Source organism: Hermetia illucens, chromosome 1, assembly GCF_905115235.1.
Source record: "Hermetia illucens chromosome 1, iHerIll2.2.curated.20191125, whole genome shotgun sequence".
Classification (NCBI taxonomy): Eukaryota; Metazoa; Arthropoda; class Insecta; order Diptera; family Stratiomyidae; genus Hermetia; species Hermetia illucens.
In genome coordinates, this window is record NC_051849.1 from 159,378,968 (window position 1) to 159,392,840 (window position 13,873).

At 43.1% G+C, this 13,873-nt stretch overlaps 1 protein-coding gene across 1 annotated transcript in view; it reads right to left on the reverse strand.

Annotated features, from left to right (window-relative positions):
- The window catches only part of LOC119660545 (cadherin-related tumor suppressor), a 128,073-nt gene that overhangs the window by 12,862 nt on the left and 101,338 nt on the right, over positions 1 to 13,873 (reverse strand). Inside the window, exon 6 of the mRNA XM_038069184.1 lies at positions 1,790 to 7,160. Coding sequence (XP_037925112.1) covers positions 1,790 to 7,160 — 5,371 coding nt within the window. The remainder of the gene's footprint in view (positions 1 to 1,789; positions 7,161 to 13,873) is intronic.

A 13,873-nucleotide genomic window follows, 5' to 3' on the forward strand; every position in this document is an offset into this window, starting at 1 on the left:
AGACATTCTAGGCACACTAGGCAATACTTTCAATGTGCCGAACTATCTCTTACGGATATTGAGGGACTGTCTGAGAAACCACTCCCTGCTCTAGGAAACACTAGAGGGTCTAAGGAGGATGGAGGTCACGTCGGAGGTAGTACAGAGATCCATCCTAGGGCCGGGCCTCTGGAACGCTACCTATGACAGTCTACTAAAACTCGACATGCCACAAGAGTCGCGCCTGGTCGGCTATGCAGATGATGTCGCAGCGCTTGTTGCTGGATGCACTGTCGAACAGGCGCAAAGCAGACTCGGCATATTGGTGCGACGAGTAAGCGGATGGATGAGTACTAATGGTTTCAACCTTGCATTGAAAGAAACCGAAGTAGTCATCCTGACTAAAAAGAGAATTCCGACCCTGCGTCCCATATCGTTCGACGAGACGATAATCAAGTCAAAATCAGCGGTAAAATGCCTCTTGACTCAAACATTACCTTTTCTGAGCAAATCAAAGCAGCAGCGAACAAGGCTGCACCTAGAGTTTCGGCGTTAAATAGGCTAATGGCAAACATTGGGGGTCCTACGTCTAGCAGGCCAGTTCAACGCAGTCTGTCCTGCTCTACGGCGCAGAGGTATGAACTGACGCTCTTAACAAGGAGGTATATCGTAAACGTCTCGCGCAAGTACAGAGACGGGGAGCGTCGTGGGTGGCGTCTGCGTACCGCACTGTGTCTGAACCGGCCATGACGGTGATCGCGGGAGTGATCCCTTCTTGATGGGAGCGTCAAGCCATATACAAGCGCAAGGGAGATGACCCAAGGGAGGTGGTTTCTCGCGAAGAATGGCAACACACTCTAGACGAGTGGCAGCTCTCGTGGCAAATTGAAACTAGAGTTAGATGAACTGAGCGGCTCATCGGCGACTTAGGTGCGTGGCTGAATCGGAAGCATGGTGAGACTGACTATTTATTTAGATTAGAAAGGCGCGATCTCCGGATTGTGTGTTTTGCAATGGAGTTGTGGACGACGCCCGCCACACTTTTTTTTTTTGTGGAAGGCGCGATGGGGTTCGTCAGCAGCTGTATTTAAACACAGAGGACCTCTCTCCAGACAACATTGTCGAAGAGATGCTGAGGAGTGCTGACAGGAGCCGTGTTGCCATTACGTTCAGGCCCTTCTCGTTGCTAAGAAGATAGAGCTCGACCGGTGAAGGAGCCGGATGGCAGGGGGTTCCTTGAGCTGGCAATTCTCTTCCTCCTCTCTCTCCTCTCCGCAAGGCGGGAGAGTTCGGGAACTTGCCCGAAGTAATGTGACAAACGGTTCCAGGCTAGCTCCCTGATGATGGGGAGGTGTTTGGGGAGATAGTCCGACGACGTACCGAACCGGGAGACCAACACTGTGTGTGTAAATGCATTCACCTACCCTACCCCCCCCCCCCCCCACCCTCCCCCCAAAAACTCTTTTGCTCCTGCTGGGTCCCAAGTCCAAGTACTGCACAATGGCTGAATGCCGACATCTCCAGGAGCTTTCTGCTAGGGGCTAATTATGCCTTCATTTGGTGCAAGTTCTGACTTCCCATCTTTCCCTTCTTGAACCTAAACTGGTCGGCATTTAAAAGTTTAAGTTTAAACTCAAATCTTTGCTCATCAATAGCAAATATTTTGGACCTTTGATATATTCCTCGAGAATAGCTCGTATCCCATATACGACTCTAAGCCTTTTCCATTGTACTCTTTAAACTCATTGCAATGCTAAATGTTGGCACAAAAATATAAATCTACTATAATTAAAAAAACAAAGTAACTTACCCAGTCGGTCCTACATCATCCGAATAGCAGCTCGAATCACCTGGTCTACAATCTTCACAAACGTCTCCATTTTCCGTGCATTTAGCCACACTCAACGACATCACCTTTCCATTTCTCGTTGCCGTTACTTTATGCCAGCTCCCATCAGCCAGATTTCTTCCGCCTACCATCACAGCAGTAATGGCAGTCCTTGCTCCTCCGAATGAGAAAACAGCTTTACCTTTGACTACCTCAATTGCTACAAAATCAGATCGGCCTCCACTTTGTACACCGTAATTATAAACAAGGAGTGCGTCAGGTTTCGTAGTAGCGAAGATGACGGATATATCATTGGTTCCAGGATCCAAAGAAGGAAATGACATGTACGATAGTTCCGTGAAGCCATATGTTGCCTTTTCACAATGTCGTCCATAGCGGCCATCAATGCAGCTGCATTTATAGCCAGGTTTGAGGCTGACACACAATCCTCCATGCAAGCATGGGTTAGGCCTGCAAGAATCAGCAACACTCTCGCATTGATTGCCTCGGTATCCAGGTCGGCAAAGACAGAAGAATGATGAACCATCGGGACTTTCCCGACAGGATCCTCCGTTGCGACATGGGTTGCTAGAGCAGACGTCACCTCGTTCCAGCTGACAATATTTACCCTCCCTGTGGGCGGGACAAGAACATTGGAAGTCGTATCCTTGTCGACGACATTGGCCGCTAGCCTGACATGGATTGGGAGAGCAAGGATCCTGCCGCTTCTCGCACTGTCTTCCAGTGTATCCATCCGTACATTTGCAGATGAAATCGTGAGAGACAAGAGGTGAAGTAAATATAAGCGATTGGCTGTCGATAATACTCATTCTTTCATGGACGGTAAAGTCTTCAGTGCAAACACCACCATTGTCGCATGTATTCACGCTACACGGAGTGTAGCCCACCATGAAGTCATTTGGCGAAGAAATTTGTAGGAGCTTTGTCATGGCTTCGTGCTTCTTACGTAAGCGTTCAATAATGTACATTTGTGACCGATATCCCATTGAATTCCTCAAAGCAATGGATATTTCAAAACCTGAACCATTAACGTTCCGGAGGCTATATAAGTTGAGTTCATCTCCATACTCCAAGTGCGCCTTCAAAAGGTCGACAAAGCTTCTGTAGTAGTTCACTAAGAAGTGCTCAGCAGTCATGTTGTTCACGTGAATCGTTATAGAGTTAGCGACCGTGGTATTATCGAATGGCAAGAATTCAACGCTGATCGTAGAAATCACGTCCTTATGTTTGCCATCGTTACCTGATATTGAATACGAATACCCTTGCATTGTTGTCTGTGTTGTAGTATGAAGGTTACATCCATTAGAAATGATCAGCGCTCCAGCGGGACTGGAGTTGGAATTCGATACAATCTTGCATTTGTAATCCCCAGTTGTATCAGGATCATTTGGATGAACATCTGCCACCTTACCCTGGTGTATTTTATTATTGAAGACGTGGACAAGAACATGAGCTACCCTAGGAGTTGAGGGACTATCGTTTTGATCCAAAACATTCACTGTCACGGTGTGCTGGGATCTCATTTTCGGCTTTCCATTGTCTTCCACTTCAATTAACAAATCTAATTTTGGTGTTGCTTCGCGGTCGAGACTTCTTGTTGTTTTCATCAAACCTGTGTGCTTCTCGATAGACACTAGCGACTTATGCTTTCCTCCAATCAAGTAATACGTAAACGGTGCTCCGTTTGGTGGCAGATCAGGATCACTTGCAGACAAAGTCATAATAGACGTTCCAGGAGGCTCATTTTCATAGACATTGCCAATGACGTCACTTGGCTCGAAAACTGGTCCATTATCATTAATATCAGTCAAAGTGATCTTCACAGCAGCAGTTCCAGTCTGAGGTGGTGTTCCGGTGTCTATAGCTCCGATTATCAGATTATAAACTGGGATCTTCTCTCGGTCAAGTTTACGGGCAGTTTCAATATGACCAGCTTGAGGATCTACCTTGAATGCTTGATCAGTATTACCACCGATAATAGAATAGGCGAACTGATTGTTCTGTGGGCGAACATCTTTGTCGACAGCTTTAACTGTTATAATTCTAGTACTGACCGGAGCTCCTTCAGAAACACTTGTTTCATAGGATGTTTGCAGAAACTCTGGAGGATCATTGCCGTCCTGAATCGAAATTATGACTTGAGCCTCATCAGTATCGTTTCCTCGGATTCCGCCGAAGTTTTTAGCCATGACTGTCAATACTACTCTGCTTTGAGTCTCCCTATCTAGACTTCTAGATACTCGCATGGTACCAGTTTCCGGGTTAATAGCGAATCCTTTGTCATTACTCGATCCCACTAGCAGATAATAAACCTTCCCGTCATCACCTGCGTCTTTGTCAGTCGCTTGGATTGTTCCGACGCTTGTTCCTACTTCTGCAGACTCGGATACATCGAAATGGAAGACGGGTTGAACAAATCTAGGATAAAATTCGTTGACACCAGTGATGTGTACAATTACTTTGGTTGTCCCAGACATAGGTGAATCTGGATTGACTGCCAAGATGTTGAGGAAGTACTCCTTGCGCTCTTCATAATCGAAACTCGTTGTTGATATAATCACACCAGTCTTTGGATCAACTCTGAAAAATTCCTTGCCAGATCCTCCAGTAATCGAGTACCTTATTATGGCGTTCTTTGGTGAATCCTTGTCAGTTGCCAATAATTTGAATACAATCGTATTCGGAGGTTGATTTTCTGCGATATAGGCATCGTACACTGATTGATTGAACGTGGGAGCATTGTCATTGATGTCGGTGAGAGTGACTGTTAACATCGCTACATTGTGTTTCGGCTTGAATCCCAGGTCTGTAGCCGTGATGTTTAGGTGATACTTTTGAATCAGGTCATAATCTAATGGTTCTGATATTATAACGGCCCCTGTTACCGGGTGAACTGAAAATTCTTTCCGTTCATTCCCGCCTGATATCGCATATCGCACCATTCCATTTGGACCATCATCTGGATCGTTGGCGCAGACAGTAAGGATGGTGGATCCTACTGGTTCGTTTTCAGGAACAATGACCTGATAGCTAAGCGCTTTGAAGGCAGGAGAGTTGTAATTTTCTCCGGTAACAATTATTGTGACTTGCACTTCATCTTGTTGTGGAGGAACGCCACGGTCCACGGCGCGAACAATCAACACAAAAGCACTATTCGGGGAAACCGTGATTTCCTTAGCAACTGCTATCCATCCGTCTATCTTATTCATCGAGAAAATACCAGTTCCATTTCCTCCTACGATAGCGTAATCAATTTCAGCATTTACACCAAAGTCGAGATCGTCATGAGCGACTACTTGTACAATCCTCTGACCAACTTTAGCATCTTCTGGGACGGGCGATAAGTACTCCTTCTCTTCGAACTTCGGCTTATTGTTATTCGCATCGACAACATTGATGTTGATTAAACATTCTGAATACATTGGAGGCTTGCCGTTATCTGTAGCTAACACAGTCAGTGCATACATGTTTTCGGGAGAAGATTCCATTTGAGAGTGCTTGTATCGCAACGTCCTCTTGCTGAACAACTCTCCAGTTGCAGGGTCGATTGTAAATAAGTCAGAGGGTTGCTGGAGAGAATACGAGATGACTGAATTGGGCCCTTGCTTGTCGCGATCGGTAGCAATCACCTGCCCGACGAACGACACTGCTCTTTGCAGTTCCGGGAAATTAAAGCTGTAATAGCTGTGCTCAAATTCGGGAGCATTGTCATTCTGATCCTGTATCGTAATGGTGAGAGGGGTTTCAGCCCTCCACGCACCATCTACAGCGGTTACCTTCAAGAGATATTCATCTTGTTGTTCTCGATCTAAGTGGGCGACCACGGTGACATTACCAGTTATCGGATCAATAGCAAACTTCTTGCCTGGATTTTCAGTGAAGCTGTATGTCCCGTTGGCATTCTCTCCAATGTCGAGGTCGGAAGAAGTTACCTTTATAACGAAGCTTCCAATTTCAGCATTTTCAGTAACATTTACACTGAAGAGTCGGGTGAACCGTGGTGGATTGTCGTTTTTGTCCAGAATTTGTATTATTACACTGGCGCTTCCCGTCAACTGAGGCATGCCTTGATCTACGGCTTCCACTGTTAGTTCGTATTTTGCAATCTCTTCGCGATCCAACCTCATCATAGTAAATATTTCACCAGTATCGGAATCTATCTCAAATGTGCCTTCGAAATCGTTCTGAAGCCGATAAGATATTTCACTGTTGACACCAGAATCAAGATCGGTTGCATGAACTTTAGCAACGAATTGTGGAGGAGTTTCCTCCTCCATGATTTCAGTATTGTATATCAACTTATCCATAATCGGCGCATTGTCATTGGAATCGGTAACGTTTATTGTTAGCTGCATGACACTTCGTAGACTTGGTCGATCCGAATCAGATGCTTCAACCCAAATTTCGTACTGGTGTGCGGTCTCATAGTCAAGCCCGCCTCTCCCTACAGAAATAACTCCCGAACCTGCATCAATTTTCATGGCATCCTTTATGTTGCCTCCTGCGATTGAGTATCTTATGTTTGCAGCTGCTCCTTTCTTTGGAGAATGAGCAAGCATTTTTGTGATTACCTTGCCTTCGGTTACATCTTCTGGAAGAGTGAAGCTGGTGTCGCTCGTGAAGGCAAAGGTAGGGAAGGAATGGGCTGGTTTGAGGAGAACTGTGAGGTCGGCGCTTGTTGATCGTGGTTCTTTTCCTTGATCGGAAGCATGCATTACTATGCTATATACCTTGTCTGAAGTCCCTCCGTTGGAGCTTAGTTCGGCTTTAGTTTTTATAACGCCGGTTTCCTCGTTTATTATAAACTTTTCGACGTCTCTGCCGCTAATTGAGTAAATAATTTTACTATTCTCCCCCGCATCATAGTCAACTGCTTTTGCCCCGAAGACAAATTGATCAGGTTGAATTCTGTCCGGGACGTAAATATTGAAACTGGGGCTCTCAAATGTTGGTGAGTTGTCATTCTCATCCTCGATTATGATGGTGAGGTTCACAGTAGTGGCCTTTGGTTCTGTTGTCGAACTGTCTTGTGCCATCAATGTAAGGTAATAGATGGCTGTATCTTCGCGGTCTAAACTTATTGCTGTAGTCACTTCGCCTGTGTCTTGATTGATGTGAAATCGGTCCACCTTTTCACCAAGGAGACTGTATCGAATCTTGGCATTGAGACCAATGTCTTTGTCAGTAGCAACTGGTTGAATTACTTTGGTGTTAGCCGGTAGATTTTCTTGGATTGAGGTAAAGTATGACTGCCGAGAAAACTCAGGACTATGGTCATTTACATCTTGTACAACAACGCGAACTGTTCCAAAGCCGTTGAGTGGTGGGGAACCTGTAAAAAAAAGTTGAAGATAAGTAGGTTGATCAATATAGTGCTTGCAAAATTGTTATATTGTTCTAAGTAAAGGTAGTAATAGTAAAATAAATGCCTGCGTAAAAGTATAATTTGAACCTAGACATTGGAGCATTTTGAAGCACTTTTTTCCAAGGCCGTAACTGTTTACTAGAGTTATTTTCATTTACCTGATGCATGCATAAGCGGGACATTCATATAGAAAACGTTCCATATATTTTGTTTCCTTATTACAGTCTATACACGCATCATCTTATAAAATCCGTTCTGTGAACATACATATGTATAGTTACTGAAACCCACAATCCTTCTGCAAGTCTTCCAGTTTTTCGCTATGGAGTCCTTAGTGTCAATGGTCTAACGATAGAATCTACTGAAAGATTTCACGGCCCCCAACAATACATTTCTTTCGAAGTGCCAGACGGTTTCTCCTAATTCTCTGACGTCCGGCAAATGCCTACCGGGTGGAACATCGCTAAAATCGGCGTTGGAAAATTTGTCCGTGCTCCGTCAAGAGAGATAAATTAGCAACCAGGTGCAGACAGAAGAACTGCATTGAACAATGAACCTTATCACGTAGCCTGTAATGCATCGATTACCATCGTCTCAGGAAATTACCAGTGCACTGATAGACGGCTGAAATTGCAAGCCGACGTTAACAGAGAACCGTAGGGCCTCGTGTATAAGTTGGTTACCAAAAAACTCGAGCGAAGATGAAAGAAATCGTTCTTGTCCACCCCAACCGAGCTCACGTTTTCGATGAGGGAATGATTATTGAGCAATGCTTATTCTACGCTGTAAAACAGCTAGAAGAAGCAGTCTTGTCATAAAAGAGAAAAAGCACCAGGACCGGATGGTGTTCCCAGCGAAGTGTTGAAGGTTGTATGTAAATCCGAGCCGAACCTGCTACTTAACGCATTCAACGCATATTTGACAACCGCTATTTTCCCCTCAACGTATCGGCCAATCAGGATGTTGGAAATGTGTGAGAAGCTCATGCAGACAAAACTGTTTGATGCAATACGTGTTATGGTTTTACAGAGGATCCATCCACAATTGATGCGATTGAGAAGGTGGCCCAACGATGAAACTGGCTGAGGCACACAGTCGCCTTCAATTCTACAAGATGTTGCCACATGCTTGAGGCACTGGAAAATCGTTTCCACATTCCAGGCTACCTTGCGGTACATTGCGGATATTGGGTGTCTATGTAAAAGAACCTTTCTATACGAGATCCCGGAAGGTTGGCGCAAAATGAAGGTCACATCCGGGTCAGTTCAGGGATCTATCATTGGCCTGGATCTTCCGACCGCCTTTTTCGATAGTCTTCTACGACTCGTGATACCTAATGAATGACATGTGGGCGATACACGGATGATGTTGCGGCTCTGATTACCGCACACACGGTTGAGCAAGCTCAGCGCTCACTGGGAATGGTGATGCGGCGGGTTAGTAGATGGCGATGGATTCTTCTTATCCCGGTCGAGAAGAGAATTCCCCCAGTCCTTACCATTCAAATTGCTGAAACCATGGTCTAGTTAAAGCTAGCAGTGAAATACCTCGGCATCATGATAAACATGAAAATGGGCTTTTTCGGCATACAACACCGATGACAAGGCTAGAATTTTTCTAATTTGGCGGCTAATGTCTAACGTGGGAAGCCCCTTATCTCACAGGCGTTGCTTGCTGATGAATGCGGTTCAGTTGGTCCTTCTTGACGGTTCCGTAAACATTTCCTCAGTAAGGCGATGTACAGTAAGTCCCTAGCCCAAGTACAAAGACGGCGGATTTTATGAGTTGTGCTCGCCTATCCTACCGTCTTAGAGCCAGTAATAATCGTGATAGCAGGAGTTATTCAGGTAACTATCCATGCTTCCGAGCAGGGGCTTATTTATCTCAGAAATGGCGAGCGACTCGTAGCTTGTGAAAAGAGATTCTGTACTCTTAGCGCATGGCACCAATCCTGGGAAAGAAAATCGAAGGGTATAAGGACCGCCTATCTTATCAAAGACGTGCAGGCGTGGTACAATCGAAAGCAACGTGAGACTGGTGAGGCCATTGAGCGTCAACGGACATGGATATTTTCAGTCTTACCTGCATATAGTCAGGAAATCACTATCGTCCGACTGCATTTATTGCAACGATGTGCCTGCCACCGCTTTGTTTTCTGTAGAAGATGTAAGCGCCGTTACATTTCGATGAAAGATTGGGAAGTGTCCATGTGAGGCCGACTGACACGTTACACTCAAGGCATTCTTAAGGCGAAAAAGATAAGGATGAATCTACGGGGTTTTTGCTCCTACTAACCTGGCCTGCGGCAATGTGTCAAACGTTGAGTTTTAGTCGGTAGTCTGTCTGAGACAGGAGTCCAGAACTTTGTGCGTAAATGCATTTCACCTCCCAACTCAAAAAGAACGCACCACACTGCACTCGGCCTAATAATGGCAACATACATCCACGTTACTATATGAAGTTTAAGACCTCACATCGGGAAAGGTCCGCCTGTATAGCCCATAGGCTGTGAGAGGGTGCTTCATCTTTACCTTCACAAGTTTATTCCAAAGAAGTTTTTTATCTTGAATAATTTCCATCTACTGAGAGTTGATTTGCACCCCTTATGTCTAGAAGGCATAGACCATTCAATTTCCTGCTTTTTGTAAATAATTCCATTATGGTTTGATTTGAATTAACTGAAGCTGTGCTTGCTTCTGTTGTCACATGGCGTTCAACAGCCACATACCCGTCTCTGCATCAGTGTAGTATAGACCCACTTAATTAAAGTCAACCGTAAGGTATCGATGTCAATATATAGGAGTGGCGGTAGACTTAAAAACTTAAAAATGACGCATCTAAAAACAGTGCAACAAAAAGACAATATCGGAAGTTTAGCTAGGAGACTATGACCGATAAGACTTGCTCAAGCTCAAGTTAAACGGGAAGAATTGACGTCAAATGGGTGCTTTTTGATTTCAAGCATAACAATTATCACCGACGTGTCAGTTATGTCAAAAAGATAGAGCAGATGGGTTTTCTCAGGAAACACCAATATCGTACTAGCCTCGGAAAAATTACGATCATAACCCAAGTGGGGGTAGGCGCCATTCTACTCTCCGCGGAAGAATGTCAAGGATAGATATGACGGGGCCACACGATTCCAATCTAAAGATTTTCTTCAACCAGGAATTTTAGTGCTGCCTGTTTTTGGAAGTCGTACTTAAATTTACAAAGCTTTGAAAGCCTGACGGGCGAAACCATGTGTCAGGGAGATATTATAATAAGCCAAATGTATTAAGTCTGAATGTTTGCAACTCGGTTGTATTTCTCCCTATCTGCAAACTCAAAGGAATTCTCTCAACTTTTTTGATTGGAAAAAGTGAAGATTAACCCTATAAGATGAAGATAAACCCATGCATTCTGACCAAAAAACTGATTTTCAGTTTGTTTTGTTTGTTTTTCGATTTATTTTTGGCACATCATAGGTAAATATAAACCAACAAGCATATCAAGATCTTTAATTTCTGCTTAAAAATATGCGGAATTATTCCGGTTAATATTTAGGAAACAGTAATTACATCTACTCAGAGAGCGTGATATAAATCAGATGATGATCAAAATAATCCTCATTTCTCCAATCATTAACATATCTATGTGGACGCTACTTAGCTCCAACAACTCTTCCTTCAAGTCTATAAAAGCTACTATTTTTTAATGACTTCTAGGAACCCCCAACTTTTTGGATGTTTTATTGAATCAGGTAGTCCTGTTCACATCCATGCCCGTGTTTTAAAAATATTTAGACTTAGATAAAGATTATAATCCCAATCAAGCCTCTCTTCTGTATATTTTTTCTCTCTCTGGGCTAATCTATCGCACGTAGATTGGTCCATAACGGAACACTTTCAATTGAAATGGATGAATACAGGGCACCGCCAGGTTGGGCTGCAAAATTTGAAACATCGTCTTAACCAGAATGATCCTTGAGCTACCTGGACAATCTCATTACACACTAAAACCTGTACATTGCATTTTCTGTTACCTGCTCTTAATTATCGGTGTTGAGGGGAAGGGCCTACGCATGTTAATTACACTTTTGAAAACTGTTTTGTATCTATTAGAGGTTTTGGGCATGATTTTGACAGTCGCTTGCACTCAACTGAAGAGAGACTAGTTCTACTTGCAACTGTTGCTGTTGAGAACTATCTCTAGAAGTTCATGGTGTTTTAAAATAATAAAGTGTCGCGTTCATTGTCTGTAGTTTTTCTATTTAAGGTTTTGTGACGTATCTCTTTTTTGTCCATTTAATTTTAAAGCTACAGTTTATAACGTTTAAATAAAAGAGTATCAAAAACGATGTCCTTCAGCCCAACATACTTCACTGTGGACAGGGAAATCCCAAACGGCAATAATTTTCCACATATGACATGCCTGCTTTGCAGCAAATCTTTTCGCACGTTTGAGGACTACATGAAACACGAGTTTGACAAGAAACACCAAAATATAGTCAACGTTATTTTTGAAGATATGCAGATACCTAATATACGACGGATTAGAAGGGAGAGGGTGTTCGCGAAATGTCAAGAAATCGAGGAAGATCTGATCGATTCGCTGAAGAAAGCGATGTGCGGAAAATTGTGATATCAAAATATGAATGTGTATAAGTTGGTGCATGCATAATTTTTTAACCTTGGAGGAGGAGGTTTTGGTTTTGTATTTATGTATGTGTCAAGTTTACATGTCAATAAATAATCTAAATAGTAGAAAATTGTCTATGTTTGTCTCATTTTATGTCATTTACGTGTTGACAGAATGCAGTCTGTTAATCTGAATATAACTCGTTGTTCAACAGACGTCAAAAGTGCTCGCAGAGCTCCTGAGAGCAGCACGTTCAAGATGGTGAGCCAGCTAGAAAACGTCGCAGCAGCTTTATTATTTCAAAAAGGACGTTTTCAAAACTGGGATGTATACATTTTACGATGTAACTTGATGTGAATTCTATTTTGAAGGTTTTCTTGTTTTAGTCGCTTCCCCGGCGCGAATAAAACAGACAACTCCGAGGATGAAATCAATTATTTCAAGCGCTCTTGGATCAAATTGTCTTCCAGACTCCGATACAAGCTTGCAAGGCATGTCTAGCAGCCAAACGTGCTCTAATCTAAAGCGAAATTTGAAAACAACTCGATTATCTGATAACGCGCCTCTGAATGGCTGCTCAAATTCAAAATGTGCAACAAACTGCACCGATTGCAGGGACCCAGAAATCAAAAAGGAAAAACTCTTAGATTAGTTACATAATTCCCAACCCCGTTTTATTCCACCGAAATCTATTTTCTTAAAATATTTTCCTAGTCGGCTCCAGCACTCTCCATTCTCGAGATCATCTAATGATAGCGGTACGGAAAGCACGTTTGAATTTCACTTAACCCACAGCATCATCATCTTCGGCATCACCTAGTGCGCTTCTCGCCGACTCACAGTGGATACAGGCTGACCTCTTGTACCATTTGAGGCCAAATCGTCGGCCAGTTTTATTGTGAAAAATATTTTCAACTTAAAGTGCAATTTCTCGTATCATCATAATGTTTCTAGTTCAGCTTGGAAAAATTGCGAGATATAAATTTTCCTGAAGATATAAAATACGAGGAGAATGCTGCCCGGGGCTGAGGAAGGATGGAATGGATCATGTCTTGCCTTTTTTCTTGCATTTCTAAACTATTTTATTGCTACTCTTTTTGATGTTGCAGAGATTCACTTCGGATGGTTGAAAATCTCTACCTTCTTGCGCCAATATCTGAAAATACAGCATGCATGGATGGCTGGATAAAGGGCGATCCTTTATCATATAATTGGAGGACCATAAGTGTAACTTCTGATAATGAAATTTTATTTGAGGAACAATGAGTTGCGGCTCCGCGTGACTGGTGGAAGTGCTAGTGGTGATGGGAAAAATGGAAAACACACTAACGACTTCCACAAATTGCAGAAAACAGAGAGGTTGGGTGAAGTGGAAACCAAATTCATCTAAACACCGTTTCTACAAGGGTATCACCATTTCTGACAAAGGACGCTGCTTTATAGTGATATCGACGGACTAGGACATTAGCGAAAGGGATTCGGAAACGTCCGTTTCTTAAAACTTGGATGCATTAGTTTTGATCATAGCAACACCACCGAAGAATTTCCTTGAGACATTCCGTGCTGGCGATCCTCCTGCCGTTGTTCCCAAACATTATCTTTTTCGTTTTATTTATATATGTACACATGTACGTAAATCTAAGCAAGTAACCCAACAATACAAAGTATGTCTTCAATAGAAATTGCATTTTTACTCACTCATCGATAAGTCCTCCGCGAGTTAGGAAATTTTTCCGAACATGACTTGTACGATTTTCTGCATAAAACAATCGATCAATTCGGAATAACGAAAATGCTTAGAGGGAGCCCAGGTAAATAAAATATAAAAACGGAGAGGAATAAAAAATGGGAATTTATTTGCAATGTTCAAACATTTCACTGATTTTATTGTTTTCCATGATATCTACATACGTGCGGAGTACTCGGCTGGCGATCCCGAGGAAACGGCAAGCTTGCAGTTGAGCCTGATTCAGAATCGATACCCCCTGATGTGGTATTTTTCGTCGGTCTGTGGCTATCATAAAGGCGAAAAAGGTGGATAAGATAGTGAATGTGGCAAG